This window comes from Adiantum capillus-veneris, chromosome 19, assembly GCF_014529385.1.
Source record: "Adiantum capillus-veneris isolate H3 chromosome 19, ASM1452938v2, whole genome shotgun sequence".
NCBI classification, from domain to species: domain Eukaryota; kingdom Viridiplantae; phylum Streptophyta; class Polypodiopsida; order Polypodiales; family Pteridaceae; genus Adiantum; species Adiantum capillus-veneris.
Genome location: NC_140949.1, coordinates 56,506,923 through 56,530,579, shown reverse-complemented (window position 1 = coordinate 56,530,579; position 23,657 = coordinate 56,506,923). Strand labels below are relative to the sequence as shown.

Below are 23,657 nucleotides of genomic sequence, written 5' to 3'. Positions count from 1 at the left end.
TGCCGACCGGCCAATGTGTATTCATTTTGAGCATTGAAGAATCTATAAATAAAATATGTGCAAGAGGGAAATGCTCACTCTTGCATGGGGGGAGATTGCACCCAAGCGTCTGTGTCATTCTTCTCCTCCCTCACTTCTCCTCTCATCGTGCCGACGTAACACTCCACTCTAGGAGGTGCACCTGCACGTTCTCTCTCTCTCTCTCTCTCTCTCTCGTTCTCTATCTTCTCTGTTCGGATGCAATCTCGATTGTGTCATGTGATTTGCCAAGTATGTAGATTTGTTTGTTTATGGCAAGATGATGGCTACATGCATAGACTGTCAGAAGATACTCATGGATACAATAATATTGTCTTTCTATCCTTGCTAGACCTTGATGGTTTACTTTAGAAGGTTACAATAAAACAATTTGTATCTTATTTGGGAACGATATCCCACTTCGGATCACTGTGGTGTACAATTCATTATGCAAGGCTTGATAGAGTATTAATAAGGCACTTATCCTTGGCAAAAATCCCAAGCTATCTATACAATAGTACAAACCGATTATTCTTAGATTATTACAAGCTCAATTAAAACTTGTCGCTACCAACTAGAGCACTCTAATATTCTCTCTATTAGAGTGAGCATTTTTGTGAGATTACTTTGAGAATATGGAGGGTGAACTTAATTGATGGTATCAACATAAACATAGTATGTAATTAACTTGGCATGAGCAATAATTTTGCAAGAGAGAGAGTATTGAAGAACATGACAATAGATGAGGACCGGATTACTTGGAGCCGGTCCCCCCTCCAAAATCCGTTTGTATTATAGATTCTCCCATCAAGAGAGACTTTGTTACAATACAATCTTTGTGTTCCTTGTGACCTTGGTGTGTAAGACTAGGGGAACTAGTGCCTTGGAGTCCACCTCCCAACCTCCCACTATATAGCATGGCTCTTAGACCTTTGCCCTAGTTGGACTCCCTTTCCACACTGCCGGCCTTGCCCTTGTTTGTCCTGACATTACTCCCCCCTTAAAGAAGAGTTTTCGTCCTCGAAAACAAAAGTGGGAAACTTCTTCTTAAGAACACTAATGTTTTCCCAAGCAGCGCCTTCCTTAGGTCTATCTTTCCACTTGATTAAGGCTTATTGATGTACATGATGACGCGTACGTAAATCATGATAGTCAAGAATGCGTTCAGGTTCATGCAGTAAGGTAGGAGGTTCAATGAAATCAACCAAAATCCGTTGGTCAATGACATTGTCGTCCCCATGTAACCGCTTACGTAAATGGCTTGCATGAAACACCGGATGAATACAAGAATGTGTAGGTAGCAATAATTTGTAGGCACGATCACCTACTCGCTTGAGTATTTTGAAAGGCCCATAATATCGTGGAGATAATTTAGGTGTTGGCCCAGTTTTCAGACTTTTTGAATGTTCTGGCACACGTTAAAATACTTCCTCCACTTTCTCAAAGGTAACTTGCTGACGTTTCTCATCAGCGTACTTCTTATACCAATCCTGCGCTTGTTGGACATTCTGACGAGCCAGTTTCAGCATATCTATGTAGTCTTGGAGAAAATCCTTAACCTACTGGAGTTTTTCGGTTGCCAACCCCACCATAACAGGTGACCTAGGTTGAAAACCATACATGAGCATGAAAGGACTAAATCCAGTTGTGACATGCTTAGCACTATTGTAGGTAAACTCGAGAATAGGTAAATATTCTTCCCAATTTGATTGTTTCTTGCTAACATATGCTCTTAGCATATCCTCTGGCACTTGGTTAACTTGTTCAGTCTGACCATCTGTTTCTGGATGATTGGTTGTACTGAGGTTTAGTTGTGTACCCAATCGTTTGAACACAACCCTCCAAAAATGACTGTTAAACTTGGGATCACGATCACTGACAATGTTACTTAGCAAACCATACAACTTGTATAGGTTCTCCACAAATAAATTGGCTAGTTCTGGAGTCTTAATCGTTGATTTGGTTGGAATAAACTTACATAGTTTAGTCAACCGGTCTACGACCACCCATATCGAGTCATGACCTCGTATAGTGGTTGGTAAACCCACAATAAAATCCATAGAGATACTTTCCCATTTACCATTGGGAATCTCCAAAGGATGTAAGAGTCCTCCTGCTTTCAAGCGCTCTGCTTTGTTAACTTGACATTTTTGGCAATGCAAGACATAAGCTTGAACAAAGCCATGTAAACCTTGCCAATAAAACTGTCGTCGTACGAGAGCATAAGTCTTTCTAATACCCGGGTGCCTTGCACTTGGACTATCATGACATTCATAAAGAATTTGGCACCGAATGTATGTGTCCGTCGGTACACAAACTCTCCCCTTATGGAATAGGTACCCATTGTCGATGGTGAAATGCTTCCGTCGTTGTAGTTCATCACTCGATAGAGGAGAACTATGTGTGGAGGTTAACGCGACACTAACATCATTGGAGTGAGAAGGATCCGTCATTTGTACATGGCTCCACACTTTGGAATATGCGTCATCATGCTCATATTTGCCCTTTAAAGAATCCAAAAATTCACCTACGAAGTTCCGTGAACAACAGAGAATTGATCTCTGGCATACAACTTGAAGCGTCAGCCACCACATTGTATCGTCCTTTACGATACCGGAGCTTGGCGTCATATTCCTGAAGGATCTCAGCCCACCTAGCTTTCCAACCCTTCAAATCCGTTTGTTGTGTAAACCATTGGATGCTTTCATGGTCAAACACAATCTCAAACTGAGCATCATACAAATAATGTCGCCATGTTTTTAAGGCAGACACTATTTCATAGAGTTAGCGTTCATAAGTAGAGTAGTTCTGCTGTGTTGCATCCAGCTTCTTGCTTTCAAATGCAATTGGCTGCCCGTCTTGTAACAGGATTGCTCCAATAGGACGATCACTGGCATCCGTTTCCAAAACGAATGGTTTCAAAGGATCTACAATAGCTAGTATTGGAGCTGTAGGTAATGCATCCTTGAGCATATCGAAACTATGCTGTTGAGCAGGTCCCCACTGAAAAGCTTTGCCTTTGCCTTTCAGTTGGCCCGTCATGGGAACAATAATATTAGCATAGTTTTTAACGAACCTTCAGTAAAAACTTGCAAATTATAAAAAAATATGTAACTCTTCTAGATTTTTAGGAGAAGGCCACTGCCGGATTGTATCCACTTTGGATTGATCCATATGTAGCCCATTAGCTGAAATAACATGCCCAAGATAGTGAATTTCTTCTTTCAAAAAATCTCACTTAGATTCCTTGGCATATAATTGATTTGTTCATAACAATTCGAACACCTCCCTCAGATGTTGTAAGTGTTCTTCTTTAGAAGCACTGTAGACTAGAATGTCATCGAGAAAAACGATGACAAATTTTCCCAAATACGGCTTCAAGACACTATCCATAAGTGTCATGCATGTTGCGGGCGCATTGGTTAACCCAAAGGGCATATCCAAAAACTCGTAGTGTCCAAACCTTGTTCGGAATGCAGTTTCGGGTATATCAGCAAGTCGAATACGGACTTGGTGATAACCTGACCGCAAGTCTATTTTTGTAAAAATACGAGCATGAGTGAGTTTGTCGAACAACTCATCCACGCGTGGCAATGGGTGCTTGTTCTTAACAGTAACCGCATTTAAGCCACGGTAGTCTATGCACATGCGTATACTGTCGTCTTTTTTCTTCACTAATCCGAATGCCGAATTCCAAGCCGGGAAAGTGACCACCAAGCAATCAAAAACACAGTGAATAACTTGCAGCAAAAAATACACTTGAAAGTACCGAGTAATTGGGAGTGCTGACAACGTCATCAGATGCCGACGTCAAAGTGGTGAAATTAAGTTGCGATCGAAGGACGGTGTGAAAAACTTGTTGTTCAATTCGAAATCCAAATACTTGTCGTTCAATTTTCAAGCTTGAAATTCAATCAGCTCGTAGCCGTTCGTGGCTTGAAGCTCGAAAACCAGCCGTAGTCCTAGCCGATGGTGGTGTGAAGGTCGAAATCCACACTCTTGTTCGCGGCTTGAAGGTCCTCACCACGCGAGCCAAGGGGCGTATGAGGGCCAAGAAGCCTAGGAGGGCAAGAGGGTTGGCCAAGTGTATATGGGCAATCCCTAAGTGGTCGAAAAAAAAATAAATTGACGGGCTGCTGCTGCAGGCTTTTGACGACAGCACGAGGGAGAAGAAGCTCCGAAGGTGGGCTATGGCGGGGGCTGTTGAGGCCGAGCCAAGCACGAAAAAGCTCTAGCTTGTGCAGGCGCTCCCAACGAGCCCGGCGTGGTCCCGTTTTCTCCTGCTCAAAAAAGCTCCCCCCCCCCGCCCCAAGTTGGGGTGCCTACATGCGTCTGAGTTCGGCTCCCCTTTTTCTAAGCTCGTGCAAGGCTTTGTGTGGCTCAAAAGCACCACGCCTGTCTTTTCCCAAAAATAGGAAACTTGGCTCTTGATACCAATGTAAGACTAGGGGAACTAGTGCCTTGGAGTTCACCTCCCAACCTCCCACTATATAGCATGGCTCCTAGCCCTTTGCCCTAGTTGGACTCCCTTTCCACACTGCCTAGCTCGGCCTTGCCCTTGTCTAGTCCGGCCTTGCCCTTGTCAATCCTGACATGGTGATGCTATGAAGATGGAAAGCTTCATGCATCATGAGCTTAACATAAACTTTGCAAAAAGCATTAACTATTCGGTCCAAGCCTCAGTCCCAAGGCCTCAAACACCTTCGAAGGTGGAGAGAGCTAGCGGAGAATGAGGGTAGGAAAGAGAAAGAAGAAACATTCCATAGGAGAAAGAAATAGTTCCTCACTTATCATCACTCTTCTTGATTAGCATAGCATAATAGCATAGTAATGAAGATGAAGAAGATGGCAAGCTTAAGCATTGAAGCATGGCTCTTGGTTGGATTTGCATTCTATAGCCAAGAGTGTTGGCGTAGGCTCTCCACTTCTCAACAAGCTTGGAGAAGGAGATGGAGCTCTTGCATTTTGCAGTCCACACAATGAGATAATATGTGTGTGTGTGTGGGAGATTATACCCCCCCTCTCATGCTTGGTCACACCTCTCTCTCTCTCTCTCTTATATTATTTTATTAGTTTCTTTGGATATGGTCCTCTTTTTTTTCTTTGAGCGAAAGAACTTAATTATTTATTTTTATGTATCTAAATTCTCATTGGACCCCTTTAAAACCTATCCAATAGCATTCAAACACATCATGAGGGCTACATGTGGAGGATCATTTGAACATATCTCTTTTATGCTTATTAAGTCATTTGGTTGAATTGAATACTTCAAGGACGTATTCAATCAAGCATGACAAGTTCATGTCTCTTGAGAGTTATCTTTGAATTGAATACTTCAAGAACTTTAATCATTTAAGCATGTGAGAAACACCTCAAAATTTTGGGTAAAGTTCCCACTAAAACTTAGCATTCCAACAAGCACCTCATGCTTGGGTAGGATTCCCACCTCAAGGTCAGCCCTAGCTTGCGTAAGGTCAAAGGACTTTTGAAGACTAACTTTTGGAGGTCCTTAATGAAGCTAACCCTACGGTCTTTAAGCTCCATTAGGTAGCATTGCTCTTTGACATACCATCTCTCATTTGGACCCCTTTACCATTGGCCCCGTGTTGAGATAGATTCGTAAGCACATGTCTATATTCTAACCCTTGTTCCCATTTATTATCCCACATTAAATGATCAGTTTAATATGAGAAAATCATTTGGGTTGGTTAGATATTAGATTTTATGACAAGGTATGTAATGAAAATGAAAAATGATTTATTTACTGCAGGTGATAGATGGGAAAAACTAAGGGTTATGCGAAAGGATAGCATATTTATGGACATTTTCATTATTTAAGTGCTCTTTATGAGATATGGCCATTTATGCGTGGCCGGCCAGTATGTATTCACTTTGAGCATGCAAAAATTCTATAAATAAATACATGCAAGAGGAAATTGCTCACTCTTGCATGGGGGGAGATTGCACCCAGTGCTCGTGTCTATTCTTCTCTCCTCTCCTCTCTTCTCTCTCGCCGTGTAGGTGTAGCACTTCTCTCTAGGAGGTGCATTTGTACATGCGCTTTTTACTCTCTCTCGCTCTCTGTCTCTCTCTGATCACGAGTAGTTTTGATTATGTGCTATGGGATTCACCAGGTATGCAGTTATGTTAGTTTTATGGCATGTGCTATGTTTTTTTCCATGTTTTGCAGGCACACCTCGTCCTCCGTCTGAAGCAATTACACCTCCGAGTTCAATATATATACCACTGTTCTAAAGCTCCAATATGTGCACGTGGGTTTTACCTTGCTGCTATGTGGCATCACCAAGCCACGCCTCCCCATTGAACCCCCTTAAACCCACATGAAAAACACAAAAATATATTTGTTTTTGCCATAAATGTCTGCTCTGGACTCCAAATTGAGTGCCGGAAGTCCTGATCGGACCTCGACCTTGTCAAGCATCATCAAAGCACCAAATTTCCACAAATTGAGCAAAACCTCATCATTCTTCCAATCTCACCTACATCCAAAGGTTTGTCGAAACTCAAAAATTCCTCATAACTGGTTTTGATGAGAGTTCAAAAACATTCGATACAATCACGACAACCAAGCCCATGCATCTAACATTGTTTTTGACATAGAACTCATTTGATTCACCATTTGCGACCAAACCTGGCAAAATAGAGCAAAGGGAATTTGACGATCAAATTTTCTCACCATGCCCCGCAAAACGATACTCCAACTTTTTAAAGAGAGCCAACTAAACTTGGAAGGCCCTTCAAAATTGTATCTACGGCACCATACCCTCTTCATCATATGAGTAGAACCATTGCAACCCACTAAGCATGCGGGATTTTGGACAGCTATGAGCATGCAAGTACCGGACTCCAAAGTGTACATCGGTATTTATAAGAAAGGAGGGGGGGGGGGGGGGGGGGGAACATTAGGTTTATTTGCCGCAGGGTGGGATGGATGCGATCAACGATCCTCATGAAAGGGGGGAGCATAGCGAGATCATGGCCGCCGCCTTGTAAAAACTAATCTCGGGATGTCGTACCCCCTTATGGCTTGGATTGGAACCCTCGTGGGTGATGTAGGAGGCAAACTCCCTAACCATTACGTCCATGCACGTTTCTTGCAATGAATACAAGGCCACAAAACAAAATTTTGGGATTAAAACTAATCTTGGGATGAAAACTAATCTTGAGTAATTTTTTTAAAGATTGACATACGTGGTGCCCCCCCTTTGATGCGCACCACTGATCCCATCCACCTCCACCCCATGGTAGATAAACCTGAGGGGGAGAGAACTTGTGGAATTTTTTGACAGTGCAATCCCTCCTATAGTTAGAACTAGTACGGCCAATCGTCTTCGGCGGCCTCTCTCTCTCTCTCTCTCTCTCTCTCTCTCTCTCTCTCTTTATCGTGCACATGGTAGATTAATATGAGGGGGAGAGAACTTGCCGAATTTTTTGACAATGCAATCCCTCCTAGAGTTAGAACTAGTACGGCCAACCGCCTTCGGTTGACGCACGTGGTGCCCCCCCTTTGATGCGCACCACTGATGCCATCCACCTCCACCCCGTGGTAGATAAACCTAAGGGGGAGAGAACTTGTGGAATTTTTTGACAGTGCAATCCCTCCTATAGTTAGAACTAGTACAGCCAACCGCCTTCGGCAGCCTCTCTCTCTCTCTCTCTCTCTCTCTCTCTCTCTCTCTATCGTGCTCATGGTAGATTAATATGAGGGGGAGAGAACTTGCAGAATTTTTTGACAATGAAATCCCTCCTAGAGTTAGAACTAGTACGGCCGGTTGCCTTCGACGGCCTCTCTCTATCTCTTTCTCTCTCCCTCTTTATCATGCGCAGAGGAGCTTCTCTCATTTTTGGACTTTAGCCTTCATCTCACAGTTTTTGACACGTGTAAAGGGTACCCCTCTGCCGTTATAGAATACTAGTATGATTGGCGGCCTTCGACGGCCTCTCTCTCTTTCTCTCTCCCTCTTTATTGTGTGCACATGGGCTTCATTCAATTTTGGAGTTTAGTCTTCGTGTTGTAGATTTCGACAATTGTAAAGGGTTCCCCGTTCCTCCATATTATGTTAGATTAGATAGAGTATGGGGTACCAGCTGGATAAAATTCAAAAAATGCATTGTTAACACCCTCTGAATTGGAGGTTTAGTCGTAGGCTGAGAGTGAGAGGGGAGGGAGCCAAGGCACGTGGAGGGTGAGGCTTTTTTCCCAATTTGGGTCTCTCTCTCTCTCTCTCTCTCTCTCTCTCTCTCTCTCTCTCTCTCTCTCTCAGGCTCGCGTCTTTCTTGCCTCTACCCTTGCCGTCCCTCCTCTCAGGGTTCCTCCCCTCCCGCGCCAGCCTTGGACCATCGATCTGCACTGCTTCTCGAGGCCTTCATGAGAGAGAGAGGCCTGCAATACCAAACGTAGAGAGAGAGAGAGAGAGAGAGAGAGAGAGAGAGAGAGAGAGAGAGAGAGAGAGAGAGAGAGAGAGAGAGAGAGAGAGAGAGAGAGAGAGAGAGCTGCTGCCCGCGCAGGTAGGAGGGATGGGGCACACACAGGAGGAGGGATGGAAACCTCGATGTGATGGTCGCGGTGTTTGAGAATGGGCAGTGCAGGTCGCGAGCAACAGCAAGGAGAGGGGAGAGGAGGCGAATGCGAAAGGGGGGAGTAGAGGGAATCTTAGTAACTTATGAATATTATTTCCTTTCTCCCAGTAGTAGATGTTAGATTAAACATATAATGTATAATATATATATTATATATACATACATATAATATAGATGGGGTCTCTAATTTCGAAATTAAAATCTGAACACTGCATTTGGCAGCTGGTGCAGCATGGTCTGAGGAGGTCTGGAAGATGGCGGGGGCAAACAGTTTCCTGCTGAAACAGACCCAGTTGCCAACGCGAGGGCGCGCTCTTGTCGCCTCACAATCCTTAGAAGCAGGCCAAGTTCTCTTACAAGAGGCTCCACTGCTTGCCTACTTGGATGCCCATACCGCATCGGCGAACACCGTTTGCTTCCACTGCACGCGGCCTGACCTTAACCCCAACCCTAACGGAAATGGGTCTTGGTCCTTTTGCACTACTTGCCAGGTAGCTGCCTTCTGTAGTCCACAATGTGCTGCCGCTGCATCGACCTCTACACATACCCCCTTTGTATGCAGGGCTCTCTCCCTGCTCGTACTGTGCACACTTGACTTCGACTCACAGACACAGGCTCGGTATTTGATTGCAGCTTACAATCTTGCTGTTGTATCGCCGCATTGCTTCGAGCAGCTCCTTTCTCTTGAAGGAGAGGGTTCTGTAAATGACAAGATTCACCTAGTACATACATTTTTATCGGAGGCCATTAGATCTTGGCAGCTTGAATGCCAAGAGCTCCCTTCATGGTCTGTGGAATTTGTGGCCTCTCTCATAGCAAAGGATCAGAGAAATGGTTTTGGTTTGAGTACTTTTGTGCCTGATACCCGTCTTCGAAAGATCCGTGCATATGCAATCTATGCCCAAGCTTCCTTCTTTAATCATGACTGCCTTCCAAATGCTTGCAGGTCAGCTACTTCAAACTTGTAGAGCTGTACATTGATTTTTTCCTGTGAATTATGTATGTTTTGTAGGTATGCAGCTGGCACATTTTGTGCTATGTAAATTGTGTAGGTATAGAAAAGTGGGTATTACTTCTTATTGCACAAATAATGACAACATGGAAGGTAGTAGCTGAGGCTCAAGAGACAAAGGTACCTCTCTGTAAACTTCATGTGAATGGTCACCTTCTGCTCGACTATGCTTTGCTTCAACTGCCAAGTAACTCCTTGAATGAGATCCTCTTGGAGTTGTGTGAATCACCCCTATGCTGCGAAGATGGAGATGTATAGAGTAATATGGGGTCGTCTATGAGGTTGATTTGGCCTTATCTATAAGCTGATGGGAGATAATCCATGACAGATAGGGCTGAAAATTGCAAGTTATGAGGGGAATCCATTGTGGTTCGGGATGGCCAAGCGAAGGATGGAAGACAACTTATTATTATGCTGTAAAATAAGCAAGCCGATGGGATAGGAGAAGTCGTTGCCTAGGTGCTGCTAGACCCTCTGCACCCCTCTGGACTCTGCCGGGAGTGTATGAGCACGCTGAAAATTGCTGGACAGCAGCGTTTTCATCACCTCGCAGTTGCCTTTTTGGGTGGACAGTAGCCTCTTGGCTTGTGTTGTTTTACAGAGGATGAAGCTACCTCCTGCCAGGACACATCTAGTGGTGGTCCATGCGGTCTCTTTGTGACTGCTGGTGTAACAGACTTGGACACTCCAAGTCGAGAATCTACCGCGACAGCACAAATAAACACTTCAAAACAGTTCACAGTTGATTCGACACTGGCCCGGCGGAGTTCCGTGCCTAGAGATATTGGCCCCAAAGATTGGCGCCCCTTTCGGTATTTCTTTTTATATTAATCTGCAACTCAAAGTACAAGCGAGCCTTCGGGTCTCACTCTTATACTTTGTGTCCAGATGCTCTGCAGAGTGGGAGCCTAAAGACTCTTAAATAAGTTTTACAAGGGATGCTAAAAGCAAAGCCCAAAAGCTTCAAAAGCTATCCATAAAAAATTGCCCTTAAAAATAAAGCAAAGAGCTTCTATCTCTCTCTTTCTAACTTGCGTAAAATAAAGCAAAGGACATTGCGTAGAATAAAAAGCAGCCAACATTTGTGTCGTACAATTCTGTCGTCAGCCTGTCCGTACGTTGTTGCCACGTCAGCTTTGCCAGCGCGTTCTGCGGCGGAATTCTCGGAACGGCAACGTCACTGCCTGTCAGCGCCAGCATTTTCGCCAGCATCATTGTGATTGTTGTGTGTGTAGTGGCAGCCACGTCACCAATTTGTGACATACCCCCCTCTTGAAAGCATTGTAATCGCCCTCGATTAAGTGCCACGTGACACATTCAACCCTATGTGTTCGTGGACAAGCTAAAGCATGACAAGGGTTCAGTTCAGTCAAGTTAGTTTAGAATAGGAAGTGATCTGGCACTTTTGTGAGTCTGTTCGCAGACCGTGCATGACCAGTCACTTAGATTAGATGCATATTCTCCGGTTGCACACAGCATGATCATCAGCATTCCCATTAGAATTCATCAGAATCCATTAGGGAAATTTTCCAGTGCATGTCGTGGTATTTAGTCAATACTATGCATGATGGAGCTGATGGTTATTTTATCTTGTGGGTGACTACCATGGGTCTATACCTTGCACTTTCCTTCAAGGGTGAATCTGGGCTTATCCTAGATTCATCTAGGTATATATATTTCACTTTGCCCCAAGCTCGGCAAAGTTTTGTACTCTTGTCCATCGTGTTGGGATCGGTACCCATGTAATCTGGAACGAGTTTTCATCTTGCCTTTTCTTCCACGTTCCTCAGCTGCTCTCAAACTCTCAGGCCTCTCGTCGTCCTTGTCATTTTGTCCTTTCTGTGCCTTTTTAGGGCACTTCACGGAGATATGTCCAGTTTCCCCGCATCCAAAGCACTTCCCTTCCCTGATGTAGCAAGCTCTCTCCTGTAGAGTGAGTTTGGGTCGTGCATCTTTCTTTTCTGGGTTGCTCTTCGTCTTTCTACTTTCATTTGTCGAAGTCTGTTTGGCTCTTTGCGTCATGATCTCATCGGTGGGATAGGTCAAACTGCCAGAGTGAATGGCAAAACCCCGTTTCGCATGACTCATCAACTCCTGAATGGAAGCTGACTTTTGTTCCAAGCAGTGATCTCGGATCTCTGTAGGAAGACCCAAGGTAAACCGCTCAATTTGTTCCTTGAACGAGATCTTCTTAAATGAAGAGGCGGGTAGAAAAGAGCTCTAGAATCTCTCGCAAATAAGCGTCCACTGTATCCTTCTTGGTCATTTGAAGATGGTTCCAAGCAGTTCGTATATCGCGTTCATACTCTCGAGTCAGCCAAGAAGAAATAAAAAGCCTCTTGAATTTCAGCCATTTAATTGGCGCAATCTTGTTTATTAGAAGCGTGTACCACCAAGTTCGAGCATTCCCCTTAAAATAAGAGGCAGCTCTCCGACTCTGAGAGTGCTCTGAGTAACGCCCTCACGCGAAAGATGTCAAACTGCTGTACAAAAGACAAAGCCTTCGAAGCATCTATATAACCAGAAATAGTGTCAAATTTAATTGACTATCCACCTTCCTTAAACTCTCAGACTTTCTTGCTCTCGTCTTCCAGAAAGTCATACTGGTTGGCTTTGTAAAAATTCTTCTTCTTTGCATAAAAGTTGCTGTCATCAGAGTCCGAACTGTCTGTAGACGAGTCCTCTGTAGAACTGTCTATCACGGGACGAGATTTAGACTTCTTTGCCTTTTTCTTACCCTTTCCGAAGCGTTGCTTTTTGCTTCGCTTTTTTCCTTTTGTGTCTTCTTCGCTCGAGTCAAATGAGCTAGAAGAACTGTCAAAAGAAGAAGAAGAAGAAGAACTGGGTACTCATTCAAATCGAACACGCTTTTTGTGTTTCTTTGCCTTTTCAAATGTAGATTGACGACCCAAATAACCCGGTAAGTTAGTGCCTTTCTTCTGCTTTTTGTTGTGCTTTTTGGCTTTGTTCTGCACGTCAAAAAGCTAAGCAATTCGTGCATCAACCACCTCTTCTAATTCTTTCTCTGTATACTTCTTGGGAGTAGGAGGTTTCTTGATAGCGGGTTTTCGGGGTGGTTTTGTGGTCTTCTGCCACTGTGTGTGCACCTCCTCGAAAGAAGTCTTGCTCATATATTTTGCCAATTTCGGGTCCTTGGCAAAATTGAGCATCATCTTTGTTGCATCGCCGTTCAATTGTCGACGCTCCATCTCTTGACGCTCCGCCTGAGTAGGCCAAGGCGAGCCATACTCGTGTGAATCTTCGTTGTGATCCCTTCCCGCATCTCCGGATGTAGAGGGAGTCGACTGATCTTTGCCTGAAGCCATAAGTGCCGCGGAAAAAAAAAAAAGATCAGATTTCCCGTAGAAGAGAAATCGGCCGTGCTTTGATACCACTGTAACAGACTTGGACACTTCAACTCGAGAATCTACCGCGACAGCACAAATAAACACTTCAAAACAGTTCACAGTTGATTCAACACTGGCCCGACGGAGTTCCGTGCCTAGAGATATTGGCCCCAAAGACTGGTGCCCCTTTCGGCATTTCTTTTTATATTAATCTGCAACTCAAAGTACAAGCGAGCCTTCGGGTCTCACTCTCAGACTTTGCGTCCAGATGCTCTGCAGAGTGGGAGCCCAGAGACTCTTAAATAAGTTTTACAAGGGATGCTAAAAGCAAAGCCCAAAAGCTGTCCATAAAAAACTGCCCTTAAAAATAAAGCAAAGAGCTTCTTTCTCTCTCTCTCTAACTTGCGTAAAATAAAGCAAAGGACATTGCGTAGAATAAAAAACAGTCAGCATTTGTGTCATACAATTCTGCCCCGTCAGCCTGTCCGTACGCTGCTGCCATGTCATCTCTGCCAGTGCGTTCTGCGGCGGAATTTCCGAACCAGCAACGTCATTGCTTGCTAGCGCCAGCATTTCCATCAGCATCACTGGGACTGTTGTGTGTGTCTACTGGGCAGCCACGTCACCAGTTTGTGACAGCTGGGGTACACGGTATCTTCGACATTGGCTTGAGCCTTGATCATCTACGGGTGTACGATCCTTCGGAGATCCATTCATTCCAGCCATCATTCGGCGGTTGCGCACTCCAGAGGGGGTGGTGACTTGTGGTTTGCTATGGACACTACTATGCACTCATCAGAGAAGTTCACAAGAGATATGGCCATGCTCATGGCATATGGGATTCCGACATTCCGAGAGAGGACACCAGCATCTTGGGTGGACAGACACTTACCACTCGACCTCGACACGTCAGATCACTTGCTTACACAGGAGCATCTACATGGACTTACGGAGAGGATCTTGAATCTCTTCTTGGGCAGGTTCATTGCTTGGATCTACGGACTGGAGTGGGACTTCAGTGCTTTAGACTCTCTTGGAGAGTTTACCCATAAGATGCGGGAGATCAGGCATCATTACGTGACTACATCCGGAGTCACCCGGAGCTTGGCTTGGATGGCAGTGCAGTTGTTCTTCTACACTCCTGATCATTTGGATTGCTATCTTCAGAGTTGCTTACACTCACCCTCGGTAACCTTACAGCAGACTTATCACCCGACTTGGGCAGTATGTCACTCCCGGCTCATTCACATTGAGAGCCACACCGAGTTGTTGTTTGGTGGTGTCGTTGGTGCACATTTTTTTTTGGTTCACACCGGAGGATTGGAGGCAGGAGATACAGGCAAGACGGCGCAGACAGATTGGTCTGGCCTTTCCTCTTCTCAAAGGATATTCACAGTGCAGATTGCTCAGTCTGGCCTCCTTACTTCTACAGGATGATTACGGTGCAAATTGCTTGGTCTGACCACACCATCTCGCAGAGGCCCTTCACAGCGCAGACTGTTGAGTCTGGCTTTCTCCTCATCTTGGATTACCCTACCTACTGACAGGACACCATCCGGTGGTGGTGCGTGGTGGTGGTGCGTGCGGTCTCTCGATGACTGTTGGATTCATCTAGGTATATATATACCCTACCTACTGACAGGACACCATCCGGTGGTGGTGCGTGGTGGTGGTGCGTGCGGTCTCTCAATGACTGCTGCTGCAGCCTACGGTAGCTTCTACAGTGCAGATTGTTTAGTCTGGCTTTCCTTGATTCGGAGGAGTTTATGGTGCAAATTGCTACATCTGTTCTATCTGGAGTTTTACGCAGCTTAGCCACCTGGCCACATTGGATTACAGGTTCATGCATTGACATGCTTCTAGTCATTCTCATGACGGTCCCTGGGCTTCCCCCATTTTCTCCGGACGGTTTTGACTACAGCCACCACTGATCCTATTGGGCAGGATACTTGCAGGTCCATTGGCACTTCTTTTACGACAAGGAGTTGTTTTCACACTCAGTTCGGGACCTTCATGCAGTAACTTCACACTGCATTAGCGGAGTACAACAGTTTGCTACACTCATAGTGACATAAAAACCCGTTTCAGCCCTCTGAAACCCTGAAACAGCGAAACGGCCGAAACGTTTCGGTGAAACGTGCGAAACGAGTTGATTTTTTCTTTTTTGCCCCCTTTTGACTAGTTAACCTCAAACCACCCGTTTGGGGATTTTTTAAGCTATGCACAAAGGCCGCCTCAAAAAATCTATCGATTTTTTGACCCTCACGCACATCGAATAATCTCTCTCCTTCTCTCTCTCTCTCTCTCTCTCTCTCTCTCTCTCTCTCTCTTTGAACCTTACACGTCAGCATGGCCCCCTTGTTGCAGCTGGCTGCCGACTTACCTTGTTCACTCGTGACTCAAGTCTCACATCTAGATTTTGGTATTTCATGTCTTTACAGATGAATTTGTATGTATATTCAATGTATAATTATACGAACATACATATAAAACGAAACCTGTGTTTCGCTTTCTTTGAGCTCCGAAACGAAACGTTTCAGAAACCTCGAAACCCTGAAACGCACGATACCCCAAAACGTTTCATGTCACACTGGCTACACTGCTCGTGACGACACTTTACCATGGAGATCTGTTGGAGGTTGGGACACCCCAGATTGCTGCAGACATCTTCATCCTTTGCCTCACATCTTCGGCTTCATGCAGTTTGTTCAACATCCGGTGCTGAGAGGAGGTGTTAGACTTACACCACTCTGCTGCTTCACAGGTTTAGGGCATACTTGTATGGCTAGTATGTCTCCGGGTTGGCCACCCATAGTCTAGGTTGTACATGGTCCGGTTGCTCGAGTTTGGGGCTGGCTGCCCACCTTTGTTCGGGCGCCCTCATATATTTCCATATACCATTTTCTTGTTGGGTCGTGGGGGATTTTTTCAGGCTTTGCCCTAGCCCCGCTTTCCTTGATTCGGAGGAGTTTATGGCGCAGATTGCTACATCTGGCCTATCTGGAGTTTTACACAGCTTAGCCACCTGGCCACATCGGGTTACAGGTTCATGCATTGACATGCTTCCAGTCATTCTCATGACGGTTCCTGGGCTTCCCCATTTTCTCCGGACGGTTTGACTACAGCCACCACAGATCGTATTGGGCAGGACACTTGTAGGTCCATTGGCACTTCTTTTACGATAAGGAGTTGTTTTCACACTTAATTCGGGACCTTCACACAGTAACTTCACACTGCATTAGCGGAATACAACAGTTTGCTACACTGCTCATGACGACACTTTACCATGGAGACCTCTTGGAGGTTGGGACACCCTAGACTGCTGCAGACATTGCATCAGACATCTTCATCCTTTGCCTCACATCTTCGGCTTCATGTAGTTTGTTCAACATCCGATGCTGAGAGGGGGTGTTAGACTTACACCACTCTGCTGCTTCATAGGTCTAGGGCATACTTATACTGCTAGTATGTCTCCAGGCTCGCCACCCATAGTCTAGGTTGTACATGGTCCGGCCGCCCGAGTTTGGGGCTGGCTGCCCACCTTTGTCTGGGCGCCCTCATATATTTCCATATATCATTTTCTTGTTGGGTCGTGGGGGATTTTTCCAGGCTTTGCCCTACCTCCCCACTTTCCTTGATTCGGAGGAGTTTATGGTGCAGATTGCTACATCTGGCCTATCTGGAGTTTTACACAGCCTAGCCACCTGGCCACATTGGGTTACAGGTTCATGCATTGACATGCTTCCAGTCATGAGAAGTCATTCTCATGACGGTTCCTGGGCTTCCCCATTTTCTCCGGACTGTTTGACTACAGCCACCACAGATCCTATTGGGCAGGACACTTGCAGGTCCGTTGGCACTTCTTTTACGACAAGGAGTTGTTTTCACACTCAGTTCGCCTTCATGCAGTAACTTCACACTGCATTAGCGGAGTACAATGTTTGCTACACTGCTCGTGACGACACTTTACCATGGAGATCTCTCAGAGGTTGGGACACCCCAGACTGCTGGAGACATCGCAGCAGACATCTTCATCCTTTGCCTCACATCTTCGGCTTCATGCAGTTTGTTCAGAATCTGGTGCTGAGAGGGGGTGTTAGACTTACACCACTCTGCTGCTTCGTAGGTCTAGGGCATACTTGTACAGCTAGTATGTCTCCGGGCTGGCCACCCATACTCTAGGTTGTACATGGTCCGGCCGCCTGAGTTTGGGGCTGGCTGCCCACCTTTGTCCAGGCACCCTCATATATTTCCATATATCATTTTCTTGTTGGGTCGTGGGGGCTTTTCCAAGCTTTGCCCTACCTCCCCTTGGGCATCTATTTATGGGGTAGGGGGTGCCCACTTCCACACACTATCTGGTTATTGTGTATTGGGTCTTTTGCTCATGGTAGTCATGGGGGGACTGATCACCCCCTCTTCCACCATACCTCTCTCTCTCTCTCTCTCTCTCTCTCTCTCTCTCTCGCACTCTCACACAGCTGGCTGATCTCTGGCCTATGTCAAGGTACCAGCCTATGTCCTGGGTATCTGTCTGCTTGGCCTGCTCAGTAGATCTCCTGTGAGGACAGGCCTTCACTAAGTGGCCCATCTGTCTGCAAATGAAGCATTGGTTCGAGAGACCCAAATACTCCACACTTTGTCTGATCCAACCGCCACTCGCCCAAGGCAACAGTATCACCTTCGAGAGGGAGTGTGTGTCTTGAACAAGAACCCGCACAGTAGGCAAACTTGCGGCCTTGGCCACAACTGAAGGTACAGTGCGCGGTGCCTCCAGGACCGTGGATGGTAATGGGACAGCGCACAGGCGAACAGCATGCAGGCTGGGCAGCGCACAGCGCGAGGGAGGAGGGGGGGAGGAGAGTGATGGCGAGGGGGGGGACAGGTACAGGGCGAAGGGGAAGCGTGCGCAGGGCTAGCGGGAGCAGCAGTGAGCTCTTTGTCTTTAATTCTTGGTTGTATTTGTCCCTTCCACATTATATACTTGCTCAACTTGGAGTCTGTATGAGAGGCCTTGGAATTTTGGATGCTTGTATGATTAACCATGGAGTTTTGCAACAGTTTTAGAGACTACAGGAGTTTTGTCCAAGGATGGAACACCATCTGAGATGTTCCATAAAGTTCTCAAAATAAGTTTTAACTTAGATTCAAGCCCATTGCACATCCAAGTAAGAGACATTGAATTAGGGGTGTTGCTTCAACTTGCTGGAGAGGTCATGGCCTATGTGAAACTTGAAAATAATCGGCAACCTATAATAAGAGGATTAAAAAGCGGCATCCAAAAATACAAGATTTTGACACACGCTGTTGAACTATTTTTCCAAGGTCGCAGCTCACACGTGCACATGAGAAGAGAGCACACTCTATTAAATATTTCAACCTTGATGTCTCTAGTCAATTATACTCCTTCAAGTAAAGTTGCACATCTATTACAAGAATACCGTTACCGTACGGCATGTAAAGGCTCACACAGGGCAATCCTACTACCTAGACTTTATATTGATGATTCAGAGGAGACGAAAGCTCGTCCACTGTTTTATGGGAGATATCTTGCTCTTAACCCAATGCATGCTATGCTACAGCCAGTCTGTGGTATAGATAGCGCTAGATGCTGTTCTTGGTTGTATTGACCTTTGTAACTTGCGTAACTTATGAAGGCTCATCTCATCATGTGCGTGTCGTATGAGATTCGGGTGGGCTGGTTACTGGTCAACGCTGGTCATCTCACGCCCCACGATCTTGAACTCACCTCCTCTCCCTAGCAAGCCATGTGCTCTAACCACTAGGCCCATTGCGATCATCGAAATACATGGTAAATTTGGGTAACCTGATCGGATGGCTCACGATCTATGTGTGCCACGACTTTCGCCTCCACCCTTGATCCCATTTGAACATGCCCATGTGATTTAGCGTTGAGGCTCTCCCCCTTTCCTCATTTCAAGGAGGGGTGATGCAAAGTTGAGGGCGTTTTGCGAGAATCTTTGGGGTCTGGGTTGGTTTACAAGAGCGAATGGAGTGTGTTGATTCATTGCTTCAGTGCGTATTTATTTTGTGCAGAGCTATGTTGTGTTTTCACATTCCTTTGTGGTCAGCACAGGTTTGATTATATTGACAAGCCCGGTGTGGGCAACACGGATATCATCATAAGGTGCCTTCATGACATAGCTGAAGGTGTGGAAGTCTGCATAAGCTACTTTCCAGTGAATTGGCGGTTTGCAGAGAGGCAAGGAAAGCTGAGAGAGGAGTACGGCTTTGAATGCAGATGTGATCGCTGCAAAATTGAGGAAGGTTGGAGTGATGAAGAAAATGGAGAAAAAGGGGATGAAATTTCTGTAGACGGTGAGGCATCTGAAGAAGAGGATGAAGCCATGAAAAATACAGATGAGGAGGAGGGAATGGACGGGGAGGGAGATGGGCAAGGAAGCTTTCCACACGCCATGTTCTTTATGAGGTACCTGTGTCCGCGTGAAAGTTGTGGTGGAACTTTGGCACCGTTACCACCACATGGTGTATCATCATCAGTCATGGAGTGTAATGTATGTGGCGAGCTTAGATCAGAAGAGGACTTTTTACAAGAAATACAGGAGCACAAAGTCTCCCCTTAAATAAGCTCAGGAAGGAGCGACAGAAAGAATTTATCAAGCTAAGCTGCATCACTTCCATGTCAATTGCCTATTTGTAGCAGGTGGTGGTAGTTGTATCCCATGACTGGGATATGCTCTGCTGGCATATGTGGGAAGCCTTTAAAGGAAGGGCTTATATTCGCCGGTATTACCATTTGTGAGAAAGAAGCTTGTCCTCTCTTCTTGATGGTGGTAGGAGAAGTGTTTTTTACTGTGGCGATGCTCGTTTTTTTTTTGGGTTATGCATGGTTTATTTAGAGTACAAAATTGCTCTTGAAAGGTTTTTTTGGGTATTTTATCTTGTTAGCTGGACTCGAGACAGCCCATTGGTTTCTTATGCCAGCACTAGGAGAAAACAATCGGAGGATCGACTTGGTTTTATTAAGACCACTTTCAGAAGCTTGATTTAAAAGAGCAAATATATGTATTATAATGTGAAAAAGCAGACTAGAGCATAGTAATGTAAATATCTCTCTCAATTGTGAAATTGATTCATGCAACAAAGCTTCGATTGTGTCGTTTAGCATTAGTAAAAATGAATGGATAATGTAGAAATGGCATAGATGGATTGTTGAGAGTAACTATGATATGAGTGCTCCTTGTTTGCACAAATTTTACTGGCAGTTCCTTTTGGCAAAAAGGGAGAGTGTATGTTGAGGAATTTCAGCTCTCTCTCTCTCTCTCTCTCTCTCTCTCTCTGCCCGGCTTGTTTACACATACTTATCTTGCATGCCACAATTTTGTATTATGGTTGAGGTTTACAAGGGAATGTAAGAGAGCGTATCTACTCATTGCATGTATGTATATAATGTGTGTGGACCACCTAGCTTGTTCTTGCATTTGCAGTTGCTCATCAAACTATGTTTTCCTTTTTTGCCTGTACATTTTGCTTTACTTGGGAGGTGCTATCTAGAAAGGTTGTTCTCTTTAGCCTTTTAAATTTGCAACTGTTTGTAGAGAGGAGCTGTTGAACTCTATAACATAGGCTCTCTTACTTTAAACCGTATAGTTAGTGAATAGGAGCCATGCAGTACACAAGTAGGGTCCCCTGCTTCAAGTCACTTTGCAAGAGGAACCAACATTCTTTTGCTTACAGTTTTAGATGAAAGCAAGGTGTGAGCAAAACAAACTAACCTAGTAGGAGAACACCAATCAACACAATCTCTCTCGCCCCCCCCCCCCCCCCCCCCCCCCCCCCCCCCCAAATCCCCCTTCCCTTTCCGAAAAAAGGAGACTTGAACCCTTTAAGCAAGTTTTATGGTGGGAATGTAGTGAGATTAAATGCTTTGAGGTACAAAGCCCTATTTTCTCTTCTCAATCTCTTGCAAATCTTAACAACTCTATTCTATGCAACTTCTAATTGATGTGTATTGTCAGAGAGTGAAACTTTAAATGGCTAATGTGCTTAAAGATTTGCTAGCTCAATGAATTGGTATTTGTCAGATTGTCAATAACGTAACAACCATTTTGCAACTACACAAACTGGAAACACTAAGATTACAGTGTAACTCATACTTGCCTACAATAGTGAGCTTACCTTACTCTCTAGCATATTTCATCCCTTAAACTATTGCGACATGTGGGTGTAAAACTAGCTGATGCTTCACATCAGATTGCTTTAAACAAAAAAGCACTAGCAAATTTCATTCATGCTATAGTTTGACAAAAGATCTATGGCATGTCTATCTTTTCACCTTCAAATTTCATTCATGCTATAGTTTTGACAAAAGATCTATGGCATGTCTATCTTTTCACCTTCAAATTTCATTCATGCTATAGTTTTGACAAAAGATCTATGGCATGACTACTTGTGCAAAAGTGAAGCAATCCCAACAAAAGGCCAGCTAGAAATCCATCAAAACAAAATTCTTGAAAATGAAAGTAACTTCTTACTGTTTAGAACAAGCAAGCAAGTGCATATTTCATGCGCCCACGGGAACGAAAAGAATTGATGAGGAGAGCATAGAAAAGAAACTACACAAGAGTACCTCAAGAGAGTAAAGCCATGGAGCCAAAACTTAATAATTACAAAGGAGATAAAAGAAAGAGCTAGGCAAGTGGGTCTTGAGTTGGAAGTTTGGCAAAACTCGATACTAAACAAGAAACCGCTTTGATATGGATTGAAAGTTTGACACTAGTCAACTTTTTCAAAAATTCGACAAGTCTCATAAGTATGAGCAAAAGCTACACAAAATCCATCTCCATAGAACATGACTTGGCTTTAACAAACATCAATCTTTATGCTCAAAACCATGGATCACAATTATTTATCATGAAGAGCATAAAAAACATCCTGCTCGTTATGCCCAAGCTAAGGGATTCATACAAGGCACACAATCATTATGGTTTGAAAACTATCGACACAATTTGCAACCTTGATAGTCACCCTAATACGATTGTGAAACATCCAGATAGTAGGCGTTTTACTTAAATAGAATTATCATAGCACAATTGTTTTGCTTGAGGAGGAAGGGCAAGGGTTATCTCAAACCTGAGCGATTCACTAGTAGTACTAGCTAGACGTCATTTGCATGCACCAAAATTGCCTTTGCGACCCCTATATAGGGGACCCTCCTTTGTAAACTCTATCTCTTTTGCCTTATAAAACCCTCATATTGTACATTCATATGATACCATACAATAACCCTAGTTAAGACCCCGAAATCTCAAATTGGATTAGTCCAAAATGCAATTCTAATCACTCGGAGTCCCACTTGTAAGGTGGAAGCTTCTGCTCATTTGCGTCCCATGCTCCCAAGAGACACCACTATCATGTTCACTACATCACTCCTAGGGGGAATTTGTTACCATTTTATGGTAGTAATGTGTGTGAACTCACTTAGGACTTTTGGGTCACGGTTTTCCCTCATAAGGAGGTTTTCTCTGTCGGCTTGTATATACGCCTATCGATTCAGGGCAAGCATTATAGCACAAACATGGTAATAAGAAGTATCAAACACTAGTAGCAACATAAACAAGCCTTTGAGAGACTATTTAAGCAAACTTGAGAAACGGTTTGAATGGGCACAAGGATGAATATTGAGCACATGTGACAAATATTGTATTTATATATTTATATAAAAATGCTATATATATTGTGGTTGCAAACAAGCACATGGATTTGAAAATTGCGGTTTTTTGCGGTTTCTTCCATATCTTGTTCATAGACAAGCACATGGATTACAAAATTGCTGTTTCATAGGGTTCCAACTATATCTTTTAAAACTAGGTTTTGCTATTTCTAAGCATGAATTTTGGAACCTTGTGAGACCTTTAGAAAGCTCTTTTTCTTGCCTTTTGACAATCCCAAAAGCATCTCCAAGAGATGATACAATTGACATATGGCACCATATGCCTTTTTCTTGGCTTTTGACAATGCCAAAGACATTTCCAAGAGACGATACTATCAACATATGTCATCATAAGCTCATACAATTTTGAATCTACAAATTATAAGAGAGGCTACACACACAAAAATATAAAATCAAGGATATACACATAAGAAAAATTTTGAGCTCATTTTTGGGTCTTGTAAGAACTTGCTAATGTCATAAAATTTCATATCAAACCAATCCAAATGATTTTCTCATATTAAACTGATCATTTAATGTGGGAGAATAGACGAGAACAAGGGTTAGAATGTAGACATGTGCTCTCGGGTCTATCTTGACACGGGGCCAATGTAAAGGGGCCCAAATGAGAGATGATATGTCAAAGAGCAAGGTTAGCTAATGGAGCCTAAAGACCTTAGGGTTAGCTTCATTAAAGACATCCAATGGCTAGAGTTAAAAGTCCTTTGACCTTAGGTAAGCTAGGGCTGTGCTTGAGGTGGGAACCCGACCCAAGCTTAAGGTGCTTGTCGTGCTTGCTGACTAAGGTGCTTGAGGTATTGAATGACTAAGGTGCTAAGGTACTCCATGACTAAGGTGCTTGAGGGTAAGGTGTTCAAAAAGTCAAATCTAATCCCTACTTAAACAGGGGGAGAGCCCTAATTGTAAGGGCTAGAGAGAGAACACTCACACACTCACACAAGGCAAGCTTGGTACCAAGAAGGCA

General features: G+C 44.4%; 1 protein-coding gene across 1 annotated transcript; it reads left to right on the top strand.

Annotated features, from left to right (window-relative positions):
• The first annotated feature begins 8,808 nt into the window (after positions 1-8,808).
• Positions 8,809-20,115, top strand: ASHR2 (ASH1-related protein 2). Its single transcript, XM_086490682.1, has 2 exons — positions 8,809-9,565; positions 19,076-20,115. The coding sequence occupies exons 1-2, from the start codon at positions 8,874-8,876 to the stop codon at positions 19,581-19,583; spliced, it is 1,200 nt and encodes a 399-aa protein (XP_086346808.1). The 5' UTR covers positions 8,809-8,873; the 3' UTR covers positions 19,584-20,115.
• The last annotated feature ends 3,542 nt before the right edge of the window (positions 20,116-23,657 follow it).

What these genes read in the sequence shown, in the direction of transcription:
- ASHR2 (XM_086490682.1), top strand. Translation starts at nt 8,874, where the DNA reads ATGGCGGGGGCAAACAGTTTCCTGCTGAAACAGACCCAGTTGCCAACG. An exon ending in TGCCTTCCAAATGCTTGCAG is followed by an intron (nt 9,566 to 19,075) that starts GTCAGCTACTTC and finishes TGGTCAGCACAG; the next exon opens with GTTTGATTATATTGACAAGC.